This window comes from Eschscholzia californica, unplaced genomic scaffold, assembly GCF_041429995.1.
Source record: "Eschscholzia californica isolate CP2 unplaced genomic scaffold, dmEscCali1.0.p SCAF_6, whole genome shotgun sequence".
Taxonomy (NCBI): domain Eukaryota; kingdom Viridiplantae; phylum Streptophyta; class Magnoliopsida; order Ranunculales; family Papaveraceae; genus Eschscholzia; species Eschscholzia californica.
The window spans coordinates 13,094,149-13,115,139 of NW_028238483.1; the positions used below are offsets into that span (position 1 = coordinate 13,094,149).

Here is a 20,991-nt window from a genome sequence, read left to right on the forward strand (position 1 = left end):
GGTCGCGTCTCTTGGACGTGACCATGAGTCAAAGACGCGTTTCACTTGACACGCATCTAGAAGCCTCTGCCCAGAAGCGTTTAGAAGCTGATGCCCAGACGCGTCTAGGACACGTCTGGAGCATCTGGAAGTTTCTAACTAGACGCGTCCGAGATGACCTATGACTTGATCTTGGTCAAGACGCGTCTAGGACTCCAGGATGCGTCCTGCCTAGGACTTGGAGACGTCTGGACCGAAAGACCACACGTTTGGAACGTGATGTGATTGGTTCGATTTGTGTCCAGCCATGCTTTGACTTGTCTTGGGCTCACCCAAGACCTAGTCAATGGGCTTTGACCAAGATGTTGACTTGGGTAATTCGAGTTTGACTCGGGCCTTGACCCAAGTGAGAGTTTTTGGTCTTTTTCTCTGATTTTCTCCTAGTTTCACCCAAATTTCGAAATTGACCCGGGCCATCCGAGGGCCCAAACGGAGTTTTTCCTTGAATAGATTTTAGAAATCATTAAGGAATAATGAATGGAAGTTGAAGGACGTAAATCCATATCTATCATATGATTTTAAAGCGTGACTTTTTCATCTTGTCCATAGACTAGACTCATATCTGTCAAATGATTTTAAATCACCCGAATTTTGAAGTCTACCCTTTTGAAGCTTTTACATGCTTCATGTGACCTAAATGACAATGTTAGAGATAAGTGGGGTTAGAATCATTTGATCGCAGTCGTTTTATGGTTCTCTTTACTCAGATAAAAAAGATCAATTAAAAGTAAAATTTGGTGAAAAGTCCAAAACATACAGGTCCTAAATAGTTGTCCGAGTGTGGTTGTGGGCGAATTTCGAATATACGACCGTCAAACCGAGAACCGTAATCAGAGTGTCAATGAGCTTGACACTGTATATGTATGTTTATTTGTATGAAAAAATTAAAAACACTTAATATATTTAATTTAACTCATTTCAACCTTGTAGTTATATACTTGAATAGGTGGCCCATTATCTAATTCTAGTCCTTCAGTACAACCATTCGTGGTGTGATTGCCATAGTACATTAATTCTAAAGAAATTTCCCAGATTTAATGAGCCCAAGAATTAGGTGATTAATTTTTAAAATGAAGGTGCGGTCTGATTGTACTTGGAAATGAGTGGGTTGAAATTACTGAGTTATTTAACATTTCTGATGAATTTTTTTCATAAATCCATGGATTCAATGTCTAAAGAGATCATAAGTCCTTGGATTGGGAATTCAATCATCCCAATACTCTCCCGAAATAGAGCATAAGAGTTAAATAATGATTGTCATGATATCATGACATAGCTCTACAAATTTTATATGTTTCCTAAACAGTATCCAGTGTGATGTTACCTTAATCAACAATTAGTCCTTCTTTCTGGGTCTGTGACCCACATAAGTAGCCCTTCTTTCTATCCTTGTGATCTTTACCCTTTAACCTATTTCCTTTTGTATAAGAGCTTACAAAGTTTAGCTAAATTTTTTCCTTCATTTTCGTTCATCAAATTGATGTAGGATTCACAAAAGATCATAATATGCCATATTACAAAGTTTAATTCCATGAAACCCCTCCATTGCCAATAGAAATGTCACAATCTTACATTCAACAAATTAATGTAGGGATCCTAAAAAAGCAAAAGTCCGGTGCATGAACTCTTTTGGTCATTTCTTGTTTTTTCTTTGCAGGTACAATGAACTTGGTGTTCTCCTTCATCGTCAGACAAGCATTTAGTTTCAGATTTGGAGGGCTTTAACCCTAGCTGTCAGTTCTCTAACTTGGTTTCTTAGACGTTCTGGATTGCAGAAGAAATCGACAAAGACCTGCCTCTCTCTCCCTACTTCATGTGGATGGTGCTTTACAATCTGCACAAGAGGAAATGTCGAGCATAGTTCATTCATCTATACTATTGTATAAGAGAAGAGTGATGTCCTTCTATTTTAGTTATTCTCATTCTATCAACCATAAGGATATCAAATGAGACAGTAAATATGCATGTTTCACTATAAATATGCTATTTACAAACATAGCACCCGTCTAGTGTTTTCAGTATTTAGTTCACTGCGAATTCTCGGCACTAATTTCGTGCTAAGTTGAGTTTGAGTGCTACCGGGAGTATGTTGAACTCCACTCCAGTTTACTGTTTCTTTTGTCAGGGGTTCGCACGGGCTTACACAGTCTGGGACTATCCCGATTACAACAACTTAGATGTACTATTGCAACTACGCACAAGACATACATAGAGAATCTCATATTACGCCCACCAAAGGGACCAAGTATCCCGACACCGAAAGATTCTAGAAAGGAATATCCATGTTATAAAGGGTATTATTGGTGTGAATTCGTAAAGTTTTAATGTATTTATATAAGTAAAAGAACAAAGATTAATGTTGGTAAAGTAGTTGTGAATTGGACCCTAACATGTGTTCAGGGTCTAATTGCACGTTAAATGACAAAACAAATTGCGTAACAAAAGAAAAGGTCACCTCAGCCTTCTCACGGTGCTCTCGTGTCACTTCTTCCACAGCAGCAGACAGTTGGGCATTCACCTTTTCCATCTCCACAAGCTCTTTCATTAATGGCTGGAAGAATTATACAAACATTCAGAGCAAAAATTACCAAACTAGGTTAGCAAGAAGTTCTATAACACCATATTACAACAAAAAAAAAGGGACAAATCCAACAATGGTACCAAAAACGATAAGCATGCTGTAAAGATTTTACCCAAGGTGTCAATAGTGGTTGGGCAGTTGTGGATGATGCAAAAAGAAGTTTCTGCAAACTTTGGATAAGAGTGCACCTAATGGACAACGAAACACAAGATAATTTATTCTGACATGCAATATAAACATAATCAACAGTATCTAATATAATAAAAGATGCTTTCCAAAACAAAATTCATTATTTATTTTAAGAGAACCATAAAACATTTTGCTAATGAAATAAGGTGTATACTAATTCCTAACCCATAGCTCCACTTGGTATGCGGGGAACTCTTGCAAATATTTACATTATATTTGTGCTTTAGTTCATAAACTACTACCCATATAAACTAATTCATCTTCAGCCAACATGAATTTTTGGCAAGGGTGAAATATTAGTGATTTATATATATACTACAGCAGACAGGAAAAGTTTACGGAGCGTGAAATCACTCACAGATCGTTGATGCATCTACTTCTGTCCTCTGGAAGGGAATTATCAAGGTCAGACTGAAGACTGAGTAAATCAGAATGTAGACCAGATATCTGCTGCACAATGCCAGGTGCCGAAACATATGAGGGCAACACGCCTTGAGCATCTAAAAGGTTATATGCAAGAGTTAGACGTTGGGTCGTCATTTTACTGAGGCAAAAAGGAAGGTGCAGAACTCTTACTCGAGTGGATGCTCAAAAGATCTCTAAAACCATGAAGAAAAGTGTCACGGTCATCAACTGCTCCTTGCTCATGAACTTCAGCTGCAGCTTGGATCAGTACAAGGGAACGACCCTGAAACAAGTTTAAGTTGTAACGACTAAAATTAGTTACTGACGTTTCAATGGAGGTGCTCAGGTTGAATGAGCAGCTGAGATGTGCTCTCAAGGAAGTTAACTGTTGTAAGCTGGTAGTATCTAGTAAAGGAAAGGACATAGAAACTGATCGTTTCAATAATATAATAGTTTGCGTACCACACGTCCATTGGTTGCTGAGTGGTACCCTTGTAATTCTGATTCAATAACTTTAAGCAGAGAATATGCTCCAAGCATTGTCTTCTGCTCCAATTGGCAAGCTATTCTCAAAAACTTGTGTCTTGAAAGCTGATTAAGTAGATGATTTATGTACTGCAACACAGAAAAAAACCACTTTCATTTTCCTTTTCTAAGCTTCTAGCAAGAAGCAAAGTATCACATCGAAGTTTGCAGTAGACAAGGAAACCACAGTAGTCTAGTATGAAGTAACAAATGATAAGAGTAAGACCATGATCTACGTTGGAAAAGTCGGCAAGGGGAACTAGTCGGCGGACTCGGGACTAGGCATAGTCGCTACTAGTCGTATTTACACGGGACTAGTAGTAGAATATAAATATATAGTCAATTTTGTATATATAATTATATATAAGTATTTGGGCTTAATGAAGTATAAACACTACAAACTCATCCCTAAGAAGCACACATCTAATCATCAACAAGTTCTACAATATTAATGAAAAAACACTAAAAACTAACATTTATGTGAGTTTTTACAGAAAAGAGTAGATTCTGGGTTCTAGAAAGAAATAGTGAAAAAAGATTGAGAAGATAGAGAAACTTGGAATCTTGTTTGGAGATGAAGAAAACTTCAAAATTACTTCAATCTAGTTATAATGATGTTTAGAGGGGAGAGGAAGGGTGAAGAAGCCGAATGAGCAAATCCTAAACCACCTTTGTTGATTTGAGCAAAAGAAAAAAAGGGTCAGCTAAATAATCCCGACTGGCCCGACTAGTCGACTCGGTCCTAGTCGGACCGAGTCGGGGATTTACTCAGAATTCCACGGGACTAGGGTTTTGGCTCCTACTCGAGTCGGCAAGATAGGGACTGAGGAGTAGTCGGGGGTGTACTCGGGGATTAATCCCGACTTTTTCTTCATAGACCATGATAATAACCGAAATGGTACAATAATCTGAAATTGGCAGTAAATAGACTGAAAGTGTTCCGCTTTTGCTAGATGACTTCTTTTTCTCATGTCCTCCATTTATTTTCTCAAGCGCGAGCAAACAAACTTGACAAGGGAAGTTGAATTAAGAACTTGAAAAATCGGATTTCCACTGTGTTGATCTAGCGAAGTGGTGAACTTCCACCAACTTGAAATACCCAATCAATCACCCTAGATGTCTCCAATTTCCACATCCAATACTATTTCTTTTAGTTCACTGAACAAATTAGTGATTTCCAATCATAAAATCTTTATAGAGTTTATCTACAAGTAGAATATATAATTGGAGAACATACACGATATAAAGGGTCACCTAAGCAACATTAGATAAACATAAATATCAAAGTTATAGATCTGGAATCAGTATATTAATTTGAGGTCCGAGTCTGTATCTTGGTTAATTTTATCTGAAGTAACTCGATGGCCCTTAAATTAGGATCTAATGAAAATTATAGTTTCAACTTTCAAGGAACATTTGTTTCAATCTCATTTTCCAGGTTCTTGAGGTGATGGAATTATCTTCAAGGGCTCCACGGAAGTCAGTAAATCATGCATGACAGTGTGCATGTAGATCCTACCTCTTGCTATGTATATCTTTTGATAGATAAAAGAGACAACCTGTCACTTAATTACGAATCACAAACAGGCTCACTAGCAGATAGATATAGTCCATGTCGGTATTCGGTAAGTCCAATGTTCAATCATTTATCTAATATTTTGGGGCGTAGGTTCATCGACGGACATAGGAGTCACACACTCATGGGGTCACATTGAATACATATGTTACAGAATGTTTAAGGTTTTAAGTTTTTCCTTTCACTCTCCGGTTTTATATATTGCACTTGGATGAAGTAAATTGGAAAATAAACCCAATAGGTAAATAAACTTACCACTTTTTGCTGACCAATATAGTGTTCTTGGCGCATAACCTTTAAATCATAATCGCCTAGGAGTTCCAAACACCAAACCACATAAACGTATTAACAGGTCTGTTTAGTTTTTTTCACTTTAGTGGAAAAGAAAAGCTCCTATTTTGCAATACCTTGCAATATGTATGTATCTTGGAGTTGAGCAAGCTCCCAACATAGATCCGGAATGATCTGCAAAGAAAAGAAAATGATGAAGGGAAGAAATATTTAAAGAAAGGAAAAACAGCATGTGTAGGGGCAACTAACAAAGTTACCACATGAACTCATGAAAGATGGTTAAACATCATAGAATTTACCAGAACGTTACATTTACAAAGACGTCGTGTAGGCGCTAAAATGTCCTATTCGACAAGTAAAAAATTGCAACAAGCCTTGTCCAGGCAACCCAAATTGGCATGCCTACTTTCTTTTCAATGTTGAATCTTTAATTTGGGTTGAATACTTGAATGATTTGGGTTACAGTATGAACAATTAGATGAATAAATATCATGAACATATATAACCCGTGAAAACACATAGAGGGGTGGGGTGATGGGGAGAAGGCATCTGAGGTGCCTTTCCATGATATGAGGTGTTCGCCTGGGAGAGCTGAAGCCGAGGAAGAGGCTTACTACTAATTGCCTCACCAAGTGCCTCAAACATAGCTAAAATGAAACAAATATTAAGGTACTAGCCTACTACCTAGCCGTTTAAGGGAGGCAGTTTACTCTTCGAGCATTTAACGGCGAAAGTTGTGGAACCATTCACATTATGTAACTCCATAGCGTGTCTTCACTTCTTATGATTTAAAAGCAAAAAAACACATGGTCTGAAATAGTAGATGTAATTCGAAGGCCTACATGAGTTGGTACTCAATAAATGACTGACAAACTTGGGATAAGATTCTGCTGATGGTAATAAAAGAAGCAAAAGAGTTTGAATACGCAAGCATTGGTATCCAATGATCCGGGACGTAGCAGCAAATACAGAGGACAGCTGTGAAATTTACTAGATTGAGGTTATTTGAAAAAAGATGTATAAGAAAGCAGGAGCTGTTCGTCATAGGTTCATAGTTCATACAATAATATGAAATAAAGCATTACAGAACACATATTACGTCCAAAGGGACAAGACAGATACGGGGCAGAGTAGCTACTGTTTAAGCACATTTTAAGAGAACGTGTTACTTAGTGGAATTTGGTAGGCAATATTAAGATATAGAAACTATTGTTAGGGAGTGTTAGACAAGGAGAAGTGCAAACCTCTGATAGCAACTTGTCCTCTTTGTGGTATAGACTGGAAAGTTCTCCTGTCAATTCAGAATGTTTTCTCCTGCTCGGATAAAATAAGGGTTACGTTACTCTAGATAATAAAGCTAAAAAGAGATATAGAAAGACACATGTGGGAAAAGGGAAGAGGGGATGTTCAAACAAAAGAGTTACTTTTTTTTACCCATCTTTATCTCAACAAAAATTTAAGTACAAACTACAAAGCTTTACCTAAAAGCAAGCAAATGTATGAGCATATGTATAATCTCTTAGTCCATTCTACAGGAATTCTAATGTAGCTTGTCAATCCACACACTACAGTTCAGTATATTTTATTTTAGAAACTTATCCACGCAAAAAATTCTTTCAATTATGATAGAGTAGACAATCAGGGCTGTATAAGATTTAACTATACCAAGAAAACGGAGAAAAATAAGAGAATAGTAAAGGAAAACCTTAACATACTACAAATCATAACTTCATTCGCAGGTAAAAGGGGGCGACAAAACTTCGGCCTGAATTTGCTGGACGTACTATACAATGCTAAATAGATATAATATTTGCATAAGGTTTGCAAATACAGTTGCAATGGATTCAATGTCGGAAAAGGTGCAAACCATGATCAGGACATAGGATGTTAAAAGGAAACTTGAAGAGAGGAGAAGGCAATCCAAACCTAAGAGTATGAAGGTCAAGATGAATGTGTGCCTCATCTGATGCCACCTGAGATTTAAGTGCTACTAGAATTGCTTGCTGCTTGGCATTTTCAACTTGAGCTTCTACCCACTGTCTCTCACTCGTCCCAAAACTGTACAAGTATTAGACGAATTATTATCCAAAGTTTTAAACCAAGGCATTAAATTTCAGTTTCAGTCGGCTTGGAAATGGATATGTTCCGTACAAATATTTAGGTTAAAGTGGAAGTAACTACAGATTTTGTTTTGAAAACGCTAAGCAAATGATGAGAAATATATGTAATTATTCGAGACAAGCTAATTAAACGACAGAAAAGAACAAATAGTATGTTACTTTATTCTTGCAGTACCTGATGAAGGGTAATAAGGAAAATTAGTAGCATTTTGTTAAGACGCTATTGTAAAATGTTAGAGCCTGATGTATTAAGATTTTCTCGTATCTATTTATTTATTATCTGTATAAGTGCATTGCACAAGGTATTGAGTTTCTGAAATTTCAACAGAAATATTTCCTTTTCAAATCCAACCGAAACGAAATCTTATAGGTATTCTTTGCATTATTTTCACCGAAATTACGGAACAATTCTACTAGCAAATTGTTTCGACCAAACCTTGGAGAAAGTGAGGATGAAAATATTTCTGTGAACATACGTTTGTTTCAATATATCCAATATATTGATATTCTTTTACTCACTTTCTTCAAGTTTTGGTCGAAACATATTGTTCTTAGAAATATTTTGTTATTTCGGTCATTTTCGATGGAAATAATGCAAAGAAAACATGCAAGTAAGATTTCGTTTCTGTTGAATCGGAAATGGAAATTTTTCGGTGGAAATTTCAGGAAATTAAATACCTTGATCTGAACAATACAAAAAGATCACAGTAGATATGCAACATAGATATGGTTGTCTAAAAGAGGAGCGAAGCAACACTGTCTTGATGCTTAAAGAACTTGTTTAAATACTTATATGTAAGCTGTCAACGAAGCAAAGAAGCCTTCGGCAAAAAGAGGGCATGGTTGGACACGCTTGTTTTAGTTCCATAAAAGATACAGTATCATTTCTAGTCATTCCAGATTCAAGCATTATTTCCTATTAGCAGCTAAGAAAAATGTTTCAAGATGAGTGGAACATAAGAGCCCAGAGTTTCAAAATTTTATATGGTGATTTCTTAAGACCAAAAGCTTCAGATTACACGGCTCACTGATCACAGGTATAAAATAAAATCTTCAGAGTAATTAACCAACTATTGCAGAGAAGCCAAATTAAAATTAATCTGCTATAGTTAGTGAAACTTCTCAAAGTCACATGAGAGGAAGTATGTACATGGCGCGCAGTCTTTGCAGTTCAGCTACACGTTGATGATGAGATTGCTCTGAATCTGAAAGTGATGGTCAAGAATTTTTATAGTGTTTTGATCAGAATATAAGAAAATAAAACCAGAAAAAAAAAATGAAGATTTTTATTTGCAGGTTCAACAACGTTTTAATAATGTTTGGATGTTAGTATGAACATATATGTTAAGGCGTGTGCCTTGAAGCAAGATGAGGCTTCAGCACCTTAAAGTGTACGCCTCTTCGACCAAGAAAGAGGGACGCAGCATGCGGCAATCCTATCTACAGTGAAGTGTAAATGTTATAGAGTTATAGACAAGGTTTTAGCACCGGGAAAGTAAAGTATTTATTTCAAGTGGAGTCTTAAATTTGCAACCTTGGCATCTAAAACATACAAAAACCAAAATTTGCCCATTTAAAACTTTGAATTTAGACTTTTACTATATTTTATTTCAGTTGGAGTCTAAATAGCTGGACTACTTCGTGTTCTGTTTGCTAGCTACTCGTTAATTTTTTCTTTAACTTGCTTATGTTTCATATCTACGTTATTTGTAACAATGTATCTTTTTACTCTCTTTTTGGCCCCTAATGCCACGCATCAAATTTTTTAAACCCAACTTATGGCTTGATGATACGTCTCACTAGAGAAAACTGCCTCGAGGTAAAAAGATATTTTTTGTTACTATTGATTCTGTTATAAAAGAGTGAAATAAGAAAAACTCAACACCACTGCATAGGTCTAATCAGAAAAAAAACTTCATTACATAATGGAAGACCCAGGGAAATGGATAAGTACATTATCCTCTCAATCAATTTATATTTACAGTTATGAGTTAAGCGAAAAAAAAAATTAATAGTCTTCTGTTCTCCTTTCTTTCTGTACTGGTTTATATGCTTTATATTTCCGTTAGCGTTTCACAAACATTTTGCCCATAATGAGGCTTTCAGAGGGCAATTCTAAGGGGTCTTCAGTGTATGTAGTGAATGATAAAAAAAAAAAGTGGCAGTTAAAAGTGATTAAATGCGTTGAAAATACTTCATCAAGCTGATTAAATATTTGGTACCAGGCATATGGTAAAAATTCTCAATTCATTGTATTTCCCTTCAGTCTAGTTTTCCTGAAAGAAACATTGCAGAGGGAATTAGGGAAAAGGATACCTCGTACTAAGCACTTTGAGCTGTCTTCAAGTGTCACCCACGAAGATTTAGCTTTACCCTCCTCTGCAACTAATCGAAGAGGACCCTACTCAAGGTATGCAATTAAACACAACTTTATAATGTGCAGAAGAAATAGGCATTAGAGTACTTTTATGATTTGGAAAATGCACACGAAAACATAGTTATGCATGTACAGAATTAAGACAGATTTTTTGTTTCCTAACAATTTTTAGGCTAATGATCACAAGGCTGGATATATTTGAACTCGAGACTGAAATGTTTGCATCTGAAGTCACTGTTAATTTTGAGCTGTTGGGCAACACAAATATGTTAGTATTTGTTTATTGAACACTTAAGATTTTATATTATGGTAGTAAAGTAGAAAAACTATGCTATGTTTTTACATAATCGATATCAGTTTCCTTCAAAAAAAAATATTTGTTTACGCCTTTACGCAGGCGTACGCTTCGAGGCACGGCCTCGCCTTATGAGACCAAACCATCTTGAGGCGTAAAAACGCATTTTAAATCATTGCTACATGATACTAGCTTTTGCGTAAAGACATGTTCCATATACAACCAAGTTTGTGATGATATCTCACTAAGCTAATGCAAAAAAAAGATATCTCCCTAAGCCCTAAGCGAACTAGTTTGTCTTCGTCTGGTTCTATAGACGCATAGTTTTATTACTTTCTCTTTGATATCCTTCTATTGATTTAAACTTAAGTTGCAATATGCTTATTTATCTCCATTTTATGCTTTTTATTTGATTTCATGTATAATCTTCTCTTTTAGTCCATTGTTTAGTACTCTTAAGGCTTCCGCAAGCTGTACAATAAATCTATATGGCAAGCATTTATACGCAACAAATAATAAAAAATAATCTAAATCGAAAACATTATACCCCAATCCATGCTTTAATACCATTTCAAACTGCTTGACAAACCACTGATTTAGCTCCTTACTGCAAGCGGAGTCTCCCAGTAAGTATGAATGGAAGTCAGAATAAGCCAAGTAGATGCAATCATCTGCATGGAAAAAGTATTCTGAAAAGCTTTATAAACCTTTAATAAGGTGAATACGGTGCAAATGTTTGCATGCCCACAAAGATTTGAGCTATATTTAAAGCCAAAAAAAAGTAACAAAAAACACTCTTTCGTATCAGGAAACTACGCCATAGTATAATCTGCAAAAAGTTCAAGATAACTGAGGATATAGGCTGGTGTAGCAGAGTAATATTGCGGGTAGAAATTTTTCATAAACAAAGGAAAATCAAACCTTTCCACAGCTAATAGTGAGATTTCTGTAAAGGCGCTGCCTGTAGGATCCGTATGGACATGATGGTTATTTTCTAATGAAGATGCTTGCTTCACCAAGCAGATTATCTTTACCAAAAAGTACCATTTTTAAGCTTCTCTAACCTCCTCATTACAGCTATCTATTTTACAGTGAAATTCTAATGGTGATGAGCATAATGTGAAAACATCCTCATAGAATATCAGCTGCATGGGGGAGGGGAGGGGGGGCCAAAGAGGTCTTCGAAAGAATGTATCCACATGGACATGATGGTTAGTTTCTAATGAGGATGCTTCACCAAGCAAATTATCTTTACCAAAAACAACCATTTTTAAGCTTCTAACCTCTTCATTACAGCTACCTATTTTACAGTGAAATTTTCATGGTGATGAGCATAGTAAGAACACATCTTCCTAGAATATTAGCTGCATGGGGGCCCAGAGAGGTTCGAATGAATGAATCCGTGGAAAATTTTTAAAATTAATCCTGAAATCAGTTTCTGATAAGGATATAACCTTATCCCCGCTAAACCACACAAGTTCAATGTTTACAAAACAAATGGAAAAGCAGGGGTGTCATCGAAATGACTAGCTTCCTATTTATAGTAATATAGGTCAGTATGAGACTGTATATGTTAAAAGGATTACAAACACAGGTTGAAGATTAAACCCCCAACAACTTTGCCATCTCAGCTTAACTACGAAACAGAGGTAAACTTTACGTAATGAAAAGGAGAAAGTACCATCTCCAGAATGATAATGAGCCAACTCCTGTGCAGTAGAAGCCATTCTTCCAAGAACCGCATTCATCTAACATAAAAAGAAACAAATTAGAGAACATCCAAAGACTGCAGGATTTAATAATCTGATTCAACAAGAATATGCATATACTTGAGTGTTGTCTTTCACAAACAAAAACAAGCACAATGAAGAGAATATCCATGACTGCAGTTGCCCAATAATGATTTAATGCGTAAAGCCGTAAACACGAGTGTTATGCTCACATATGTGTGACTGTAAATCTTCATTGCTTTACCCCTGTCCACTTTACCTCCCAAAAACTTCTGAGAGAAAACACACCATACTTACAGTGGTAAACTAGATGGACATTATGAATAAGGACAGCAGTACTAGATATGCGTTGTGATGTTGCAGGTTGTACAAACTACGAGACGATTTGGTGAATTGAGATACAGGTAAAGGTGAAATGAGATCCCGACACCTCTGTCTCTATTGTTGCATGTACTGTAACACGACTGTTTGTATTTTTATAACCCTGCCAATACATCTACTGCTACCGTCTTACTATCAACAATATTCACTCAAAAGCATTTCCTAAGTATCAAATTTACGCAGCATTTGATTGCCTAAGAAATTATACTGGTCTACCTCCAAATTCCGAGCAGACAGCTTATCATCTATTACGGTGAGTTGTCCATTGACTGAAGATGTTGCTGCCACCCTTGCCCTCCTTCCCTGAATCAAAGTAGAAGCTTGGCCTGCAAGCAAATCAAATTGAGATTGTAGGTGCTTTATCTGTTTCTGCAGTTCCAATGCCTCTGCTTTATATCCTAGAGTTGCATCCCTGAAGAATAGAATCCAAATGAGTTTGTCATAACTCACGAAAAAAGATGAAAATTAGATGTCTCGTACACGAGGAGAAATATGAAGTATGCGCACTAGGGACGGGCATTGGTTCATCGTGAGAGGCCAGCGAGGTCTAAGAAATCACATTGAACTCAACCATGCGAATGTTTTTCAGGAACAAGACAACTAATACTGATATGAAATCATAGGCTGAAGCAACTGCAGACTACAGACGTCTAGACGTTGAGATAAAGATGAAAACTTCTACTGGAACTATAGCAATTTAAATGAACTACGAATAAACTGACTTCAAGTGACTTCAGTAATATGAATGAATCTGAAAGGAACTTGCATATACTGAAATCAACTCTCAATGAAACAAATATCAACTCTAAATTTTGAACTTATTACTCCATCATGGCTGTCCTATACTTTCTTCCAAGTTGTCCCATCATGGTATGGTAACTAGATCACAAAGTTGTTGGACTCCCAAGTAACTCTAACCAAAGAGTAAAATTTCGGGTTCGGTGGAAATTTCGGCAGGCATGGAAATGAAATATTTTGGATGAAATATTTCTTAATTCCTTGATCAGGCATTGTTAAGAGAAAGTAATTAAATTTCAGGTTTGGTAGAAATTTCGGTACGTGTGGAAATAGAAACATTTCAGTCATTTCAGCCAAAATATTTCAAAATTTAATTCCTTGACTCTAACACCACGGAGAAGCGCCAGAGCTGAGCAGGTCAGCTCACCCCTTAGAGGGTGGTAGTGGATGAGGATTCTCATGGACTTAAAATAACACATGTTTTTGTACCCTCTCTTCAAGTTCGATCCTACTCCATATAACCGCTCTCTCTCTACCCTCCTTCCTCTCTCTCTCTCTCTCTCTCTCTCTCTCTCTCTCTATCCCACTATTTCTCTCTTTTATAGTAACTTCTTCCTACTGTTTCTTCATGTTTTGTTAGCTTTTACCTTCTTTTAGTGTGTTTAGTTAAAAAAAAACGATAACTGTTTTAAGCTTGAAAATTATTATTTTTTGAATAATTTGAATTAATAATAAACGAAAAAGGAGGCAACTACAAGAAAACGAAAACCAAAAAAGCACCAGCCCAGACTAATTACATCAAGACGTCCTCCCATTAAGAGATGAACTCGACACAAGACTTATTCCTAGCCCAAGCTATTTGCCTACTCCAATGGAAGAGAATAACAAGGATATCCTCCTGGCTCCTCTAAACTAGACCGCCCACTATACTCTTTGAAAGTTTGATCATTCCTGGTAACCCAAACAGCCCACACTATAGCGAAGGGGATCAGAGACCAAAGGTCCCTCTTGATTCTATTCACAAACAGCCCATTCCATTGCTCCAAGGCCTGAGAAATAGACCTTGGGCTGCACCAGGAGCTACCTCCAGAAGAAACGAAGAAAGACCAGATGGGGGACACTCTTGGGCAATGAAGGAGCAACTGATTCACCGATTCACCATCCTCTTTGCGAAGAATGCATCTATTAGGCCAAGGCGTTCCTCTCTTCTGAAGTTGATCGATTGTAGGAAGCTTTCCTAGGACAGCAGCCCAAACCACGAAACTAACTCCAGGGGGCACTGAAAACCTAGGTCATGAGTTGCTACCTAGAAGGTTTTCTTTCTTCAGGGAACACCTTTTTCTTGAAGAAACAAAAGAAATATTTAAAGATACTGTTGACATTGGAGAGTCCAGGGACATCTTATGGATTTTAAATCGATGGACAAAATGTCCATTGACAATTTGACATTTTTAACGGCATTTTCATTGACATTCCGGGAGACTTTTTATGGCCTCTCGTGAACTCATTGATTTCATGTCCATTGAGGTTTTTAACAAAATAATATATTTATTTACGATTAAATAGATAAAAACTAATATATTATAAAAAATATATTATTATACAACGATAAATTTAAGCGATAAGAACCAAGGAATGAAGTTTAAGTTTCAATGGATTTCGGTAGGAATTTATGTCCTTGAGAAGGCATTGTTAAGAAAAAGATAGTTAAATTTCAGCTTTGATGGAAATTTTGGTACGCGTGGAATGGAAGTGTTTCAACCATTTCGACTAAAATATTTTCGAAATTTAATTCCTTGCTTTAAACACCAAAAAGGTTTTGTTGTTTAGCATAACATGTGACATGTTATAATTTTATAATGTGCATAATGTACAGTACTATATCACATGTGTAGTATAATATATATTATATTATAATAATACATTATAAATACATATTTGTATTATTATTATATATATATATATATATATATATATATATATATATATATATATATATATAACATCATGTGGTAAAAAATAAGAAAAACTTCACGAGCCTCATGGGCCGGCACGTGGGTGTCTAAACGGTCTGGGCCATAGAACAGGTAGGTCTAAATGGCCGACGGTTGAAACGTGGTCTAACCCGAGACCATCCCAAGTCATGGACCGAACTGGCTTCCATGAGAATCGGGTCGAGTCCCGCCCGCCTCGGCCCGATACACAACACTATACATTATCATTATATTATATTATTATTATTATTACTATTATTATTGTTATACTATTGTTATACAAGTATATTATTATCTGTATATAATAATACATATTATCATTATTTAATTATGTAATTAATACATGACTATCATTAGGTAATTTTTCGGCAACTTAATTAATATATTTTTGTTGTTAGTATTACTATTATCATTATTAAACTAAATTATCATTACCAGTATTAATTATCATTGTCACCTTTAACAAATCAGCATTTCAAATATTCTCGATTTTTTGGAGGACATTTTCCTCTCCAAATTTAAACAAGAATCCACCAAAATGTCCATGAAAGTCAAAATCCACCGAACTTCATGGACTTTTTGTCTAGGGTTGAATGCCTCGGGAACTCGTGGACTCTCAAATGTCTGGATTTGAATGCCTCAAACATTTTTTATCTCTGAAATGTTTGAATTTGAATGCCTTAGGATATTCCCGGACGATCAAATATCCGAAATTGATGCCCCAGACATTTGTGGACCCTCAAGAGTCCAGGAGAATCCTCATCCACGAGTACCACCTTAGTCTATTTATTTCCCTCGAAGGTTAAGCTCTTTAGAGAGAAAAAGGTAAAAAGGAGAAGAATAAGGTTAGACGTCTACAAATGTAACAAATTTATGCGTGATGGCCATGTCTTGCCCAGGTAACTCACAAGTGACTCCCTGGGATCTAATTATCCCCAGCCCTAGCTGTAGTGGAACCTCAACGGCTCATCCTGAACCTAACAAAAAGATGAAGTCATTCAGGTCATAAGGCTAGTGGTTTAAAGATCTAGTTCAGCTCATTGTGTGTGAATACCTTGCTTCATAGCAATAGGTCTTCATTACATGTGACCATGTAAGCTCAAGCGTTCCTAGATATTTGAGTATCAAAATTAGTTTTTGCTAACACTTACAGAAAGGTTAAAAAGGAAATCAAATGACTTTTTTTACAATATTAACCACAGCTTTGTCATCATATAAAAGACACTAAAACATTTTACATTGTGGACCTTATACCAAGTTATTGCCATGCTACAAAGTAGTTAGTTCGCCTTCTTAAACCAAGCAGTCTTGCATAAAATACGGTAGTTCTCGTCATTCCGAAAAGAAAGACTACGCACTAACCACGTTATTGGATGAAAATTTTCATTCTGCACTAGGGAATATTCTTTTAAGATATTGCAGGTAAACTTCATAAATAAGAAAGTAACACCCAACTCAAGTTAAATTGTAGAAAGAGCCAATTGGCACGCCAACTTTTATAAGTATACAAGTGTATTAATGAAAGATATAACATCCTGCAAAAATAAGGATTTAAACAAAGATTCTCACCTTATGTCCTTCAATCCTTCCTCCGCCCCAAAAACTGCCTCCTGATTGTCTATCCTATTTGAAAAGGCTGAAATGCTATCATAAGCAAAGTCCAAGTCTTCCCCCTGATAAATATATTTGCTGGATTTATTTAAGTAATTTGTTTATGTGGTAATATGGGTGAACGGGATAGTGCAGCTACTGATACATTTATATGCATAATGAAGTGCATGGTCTTAGACTCTTTTGCAGATGGAGCTCTTGGCTACATGGTTTTTCCTCTAAAGGAGTGAGACAAACAACATTGTATTGACTATATACAAAGATATGTCAAATAAAATTTCTGTGTATATGTTTGTGTGACCCCGTAGTCCTAATTGGTTAGCCTTATTCCCCAACATCCACCGACTGACTCTAAGATAACAACATAGCTACAGACTTGAGGATAATTTAACTTGCCATTTTTGTACAACTAAGCAAAAGCCCAAGGTTCAAATTTAATAGGTTTCTTCTAAGTCTAAGCCATACTTCTGACCTAAGCATCGGAGGAATAAAGGAAAGAGAAGCCAAAAAAGAACATGGAGAGATAGAACAGAACAAATAGAATAAAATGTTTATGCACTCCCACAAGTGCTCACTGTACGGGTGAATGGACTCCACAAAACTGAGTAAAATATATAAAAGTAATAGAGAAAACAAAATGTATAGAAAGGGATAACATCCTTAATATACCACTTCATCTGCAACTAATTCCTATTTCCTACCTCTATCCCCATCTAGCTCGCGAATGTAAGACGACAATGCCCAACTTAGCTAGATTCATGACGTAACTAACCTTGGGGTGAAGACATGGGAGTGGAAACTATTTGCAACACTACTTAAAAGTTTCCAATACCGCTGATGAGAGACATAAAATAATCATAAAGAGTACATGCAATAATTTTTTTACTAACAGGAAACGGTATGGAGGATTAGGGAAGCTCATACCTCCAATAATTTACCTTCTTCTAGAAACTGCTCATACCTGCAGTAAGTACATGATAACTATTACCGAGAGACACGGATTTGTTAACTTGGTTATTCATTTTATGTATGAAAATGAAATATATGAAAAATACTACTACTAGATGAAAATTAGGCTGCTGATGTGTGCTGATATTTAAAAATCAATATTTTGCGGATATATCACATTCTTCTTGACTAGCGAAAAAAAAAGGCATTTATGAATGTAATGTCTTCTAGTTCTTTTCCTACTTATTCTGTCGACTAGAGATATGAATCAAAATGTAACTAAACTCTCCCACCTATTCTAAAATTGAAACGAAAACTATTTTCAGAAAGATCTCAACCTTTTGAATAAACGTGGCTGGAACCCAAGAGGCGTGAAACGAGACCTAAACTGCAGTAACGATAGCAAGACTGCAAGCCCAACAAGATTTACTATCATTACATGTGACTGGATTTTATACAAAAATCTAAAATGGTCACTTCTCCATTAGGTTGCTAAACGCCTCTAACTAGTAAATCATTCAAATAACATCTGCATTATTAAGCTACTTGTCAGTCAAACACTGAATGTAATTAAATTTCTATAAATTTCACTAGAATCCGTGGCTCAACTAGGTTAAACCCTAAATGACCAAGACACAACTAAAATTGAACAGCCAAAACATTTATCAAGGTTCATAGTCATCGAAGTGACATAAAAAGAGGTAATAATGTATAAATCAAAATGGCCCTAAATTTTGAACTCACGATTACTAAATTTTCTTATCCATTTGAGAGAGATAATCAATCAGAATCAAATATAACAGTGATCGACCAAAATCATCCATATAAACTTAAATTGAAAGATAAAAAGCTAAATTGAGGTAAGAACTTACAGAGAGAGATCAGAAGGAGAGAGAACATTAGATGGACGAAGACTATGACAGATCCAATCAAGAAGTGGACGAACTTCTTCATACTGAAAAGGCCACTCAAAACTGTCTGGATCCAAATTCTCGTGTCCTTCGTACCCTAATTCACCCAACACACTGCAAAGTTTTCTTCCGCTCATTACTTTTTTAGGGTTTTGTTGAAGATTTCAAAATTTTGGAAGGAAAGAAGAAGCTTGAAAATGAATGAAGTTTTATGGGTTTTTCTCGTCATTAACAATTGAAAGACGAATTAGAATTAAAAAGGCGGGTAGCATTTTGTAGCATATATATCCATTGAGTCGGGATGGTGGAGTAACTAGAAGATGTTTAAAGGGAGTTTTTGTTTTTGTTTGCTTCCTTCCTCCCATTTGAAGTGAGTAGGACTCTCTTAAGCCAAATATTGATCGACCTTGACCAGTGATCGGGGCGGTACGTGTTGAATCTCAAAATACGCATGCACGAACGAAACCTTGACTAAGGCACTAAGCCAACTAGACAGAGGCGGAGCCAGGAATTGTAGTATTGCCGGGCTGAAAATTGTAATAAAAATTTTAATTTTTTTGAGCTTACCCCCTCAGTACTAAATGAGCATTTCTAATCCTTCACATTATGTAAACCAAAGATTTTTTTTTTTTTTTGAGCTTACCCCCTCAATACAAAGATTTTTTTTTAATTTTGATACAAGAAAGAAGTAAAACAAATATGTATCAAGCTTTTAACGATCTCTATTTTAATATAATACACTCAATTTTAGTATAATAACACTTTCGTAGGTTTGATTTATATGAAAAGAAGAATTAGCTAAGAAAATGATTTTATAGAAATGAGATTTCAAAACCAAACGCACCCTTGTTTTGGCTAGAAAACGAGAAAAAAAAATGAAAAATTAGAGAAAGCTTTTGACAAGATTCGAACACATGACCACCACAGGTGGTTGGAGAGCACTCAACCAGCTGGGCTAGAAGATTTTAGTGATTATGCTATAGGCTTCCTTCTAAATATTGACTAACCCGGGCTTTAGTGATTATATTGTAGACTTCTTTCTAAATAACGGTGGGTTCACCCGGGCTGCAGCCCGGGTTAGCCCACCAATAGCTCCTCCCCTGCAACTAGGGATGTAAAATGGGTTGCACTCCGGTACCTGCTGATACCTCTCCGTTCCCGACTTGTGCCTTCCTGGTAAATAATATGGGAACCCATCAGACTTTTCGAGCGGGGTCGGTAGGGGAAACTAAAATTACCTTGCTCAACGTCCGTCATGGGCACTTAAACACCGCTGGCATTGTGTTGGTGATGAGACATGAAAATGTCCCATCTGAATCTCTTAACTCGGGTTAGTTAGTCCAGTTCGAGCGGTTACTCTGACAATTTGTTTGTTTATTTTGTCCAGGTGTCTTTTATAGAGTTGAATGCGGAAAAGGGATAAAATCGGGAGAAAGGCACACTTGAGGGCATTTTGGTCATTCTGAAAATTTGACTGTTCTAGAAATTTTAGTACCCGGTTGAAAAATAGAGTCCAAGAGGAATCCGTAGGCGAAGACAGAAGTTGAATCGGAGTCCGAATGAGAAAGAAAGACCAAGTCAAAGTTTTGGTTAAAGTCAGTTGACTGAAATGAAACAAATATCCGTCGGAGACACGTGGCGTTCAGATGGGAAGCAAATCTGATGGTGCGGATAAGCCGCGGTATAAATTCGGGTAGTTTTACGTGTACTCCGGGCTTTTCTGGTTTGCGCTAGACAGATCAACGACCAGTTCTCTTTCGCTACACGTGGAGTCATCCTGAACCCGCGCTGCACCTTTTTCTCGTTTAGCCGCAAAGCACCGAATAAGCTTCTTCTTGCCAACAAAACAGCTCACGACTTTCCTCCTCAGTTGACCAGGTCAGTTCCAGGTTATATGTTAAAGAGAGAACGAGATATATGAGGATGTTAAAGATTGGAAAGCTAGAGATTCGATTGGTGGTTAGTATAGGGACATGGATAAATAGTATAGGGACATGGACAAAACATCATATTTTTGGATTTAAAGTCCCTTTACCGATTAGAAAATAGACATTATTTTTAGAGATTTAAATCGAATTAATTAATTTTTATTTGGATAAAAACTAAGATTAAAACAATACAAGTATCTAAGTTTTCTTTCATTTTCATTTCCTTCCTTAGATTCACAAATCTTAAAACAAAGTCCTATTTTAACCTAAAAACAACCATCATCTACAAACAACCTATTCTATAAAACAACCATCACCTATAAACACTACATTATTATTTACTATTAAGTTG

General features: G+C 36.3%; 1 protein-coding gene across 1 annotated transcript; it reads right to left on the bottom strand.

Annotated features, from left to right (window-relative positions):
- Positions 1 to 1,479: 1,479 nt before the first annotated feature.
- Positions 1,480 to 19,192, bottom strand: AUG3 (HAUS augmin-like complex subunit). Its single transcript, XM_086645748.1, has 18 exons — positions 18,673 to 19,192; positions 17,777 to 17,813; positions 16,811 to 16,914; positions 12,726 to 12,921; positions 12,080 to 12,146; positions 10,966 to 11,069; positions 10,043 to 10,127; positions 8,877 to 8,931; positions 7,533 to 7,664; positions 6,851 to 6,920; positions 5,723 to 5,780; positions 5,571 to 5,626; positions 3,677 to 3,829; positions 3,386 to 3,497; positions 3,168 to 3,309; positions 2,733 to 2,808; positions 2,495 to 2,590; positions 1,480 to 1,873 (listed from the first exon to the last, which is right to left on the bottom strand). Exons 1-18 carry the CDS (start codon positions 18,846 to 18,848, stop codon positions 1,745 to 1,747), a joined length of 1,848 nt encoding a protein of 615 aa, XP_086501874.1. The 5' UTR covers positions 18,849 to 19,192; the 3' UTR covers positions 1,480 to 1,744.
- Between the last annotated feature and the right edge of the window lie 1,799 nt (positions 19,193 to 20,991).

What these genes read in the sequence shown, in the direction of transcription:
- AUG3 (XM_086645748.1), bottom strand. Translation starts at nt 18,848, where the DNA reads ATGAGCGGAAGAAAACTTTGCAGTGTGTTGGGTGAATTAGGGTACGAA. An exon ending in TGTCTGCTCGGAATTTGGAG is followed by an intron (nt 12,147 to 12,725) that starts GTAGACCAGTAT and finishes TTTTTATGTTAG; the next exon opens with ATGAATGCGGTTCTTGGAAG. An exon ending in CAGCAACCAATGGACGTGTG is followed by an intron (nt 3,498 to 3,676) that starts GTACGCAAACTA and finishes AACTTGTTTCAG; the next exon opens with GGTCGTTCCCTTGTACTGAT.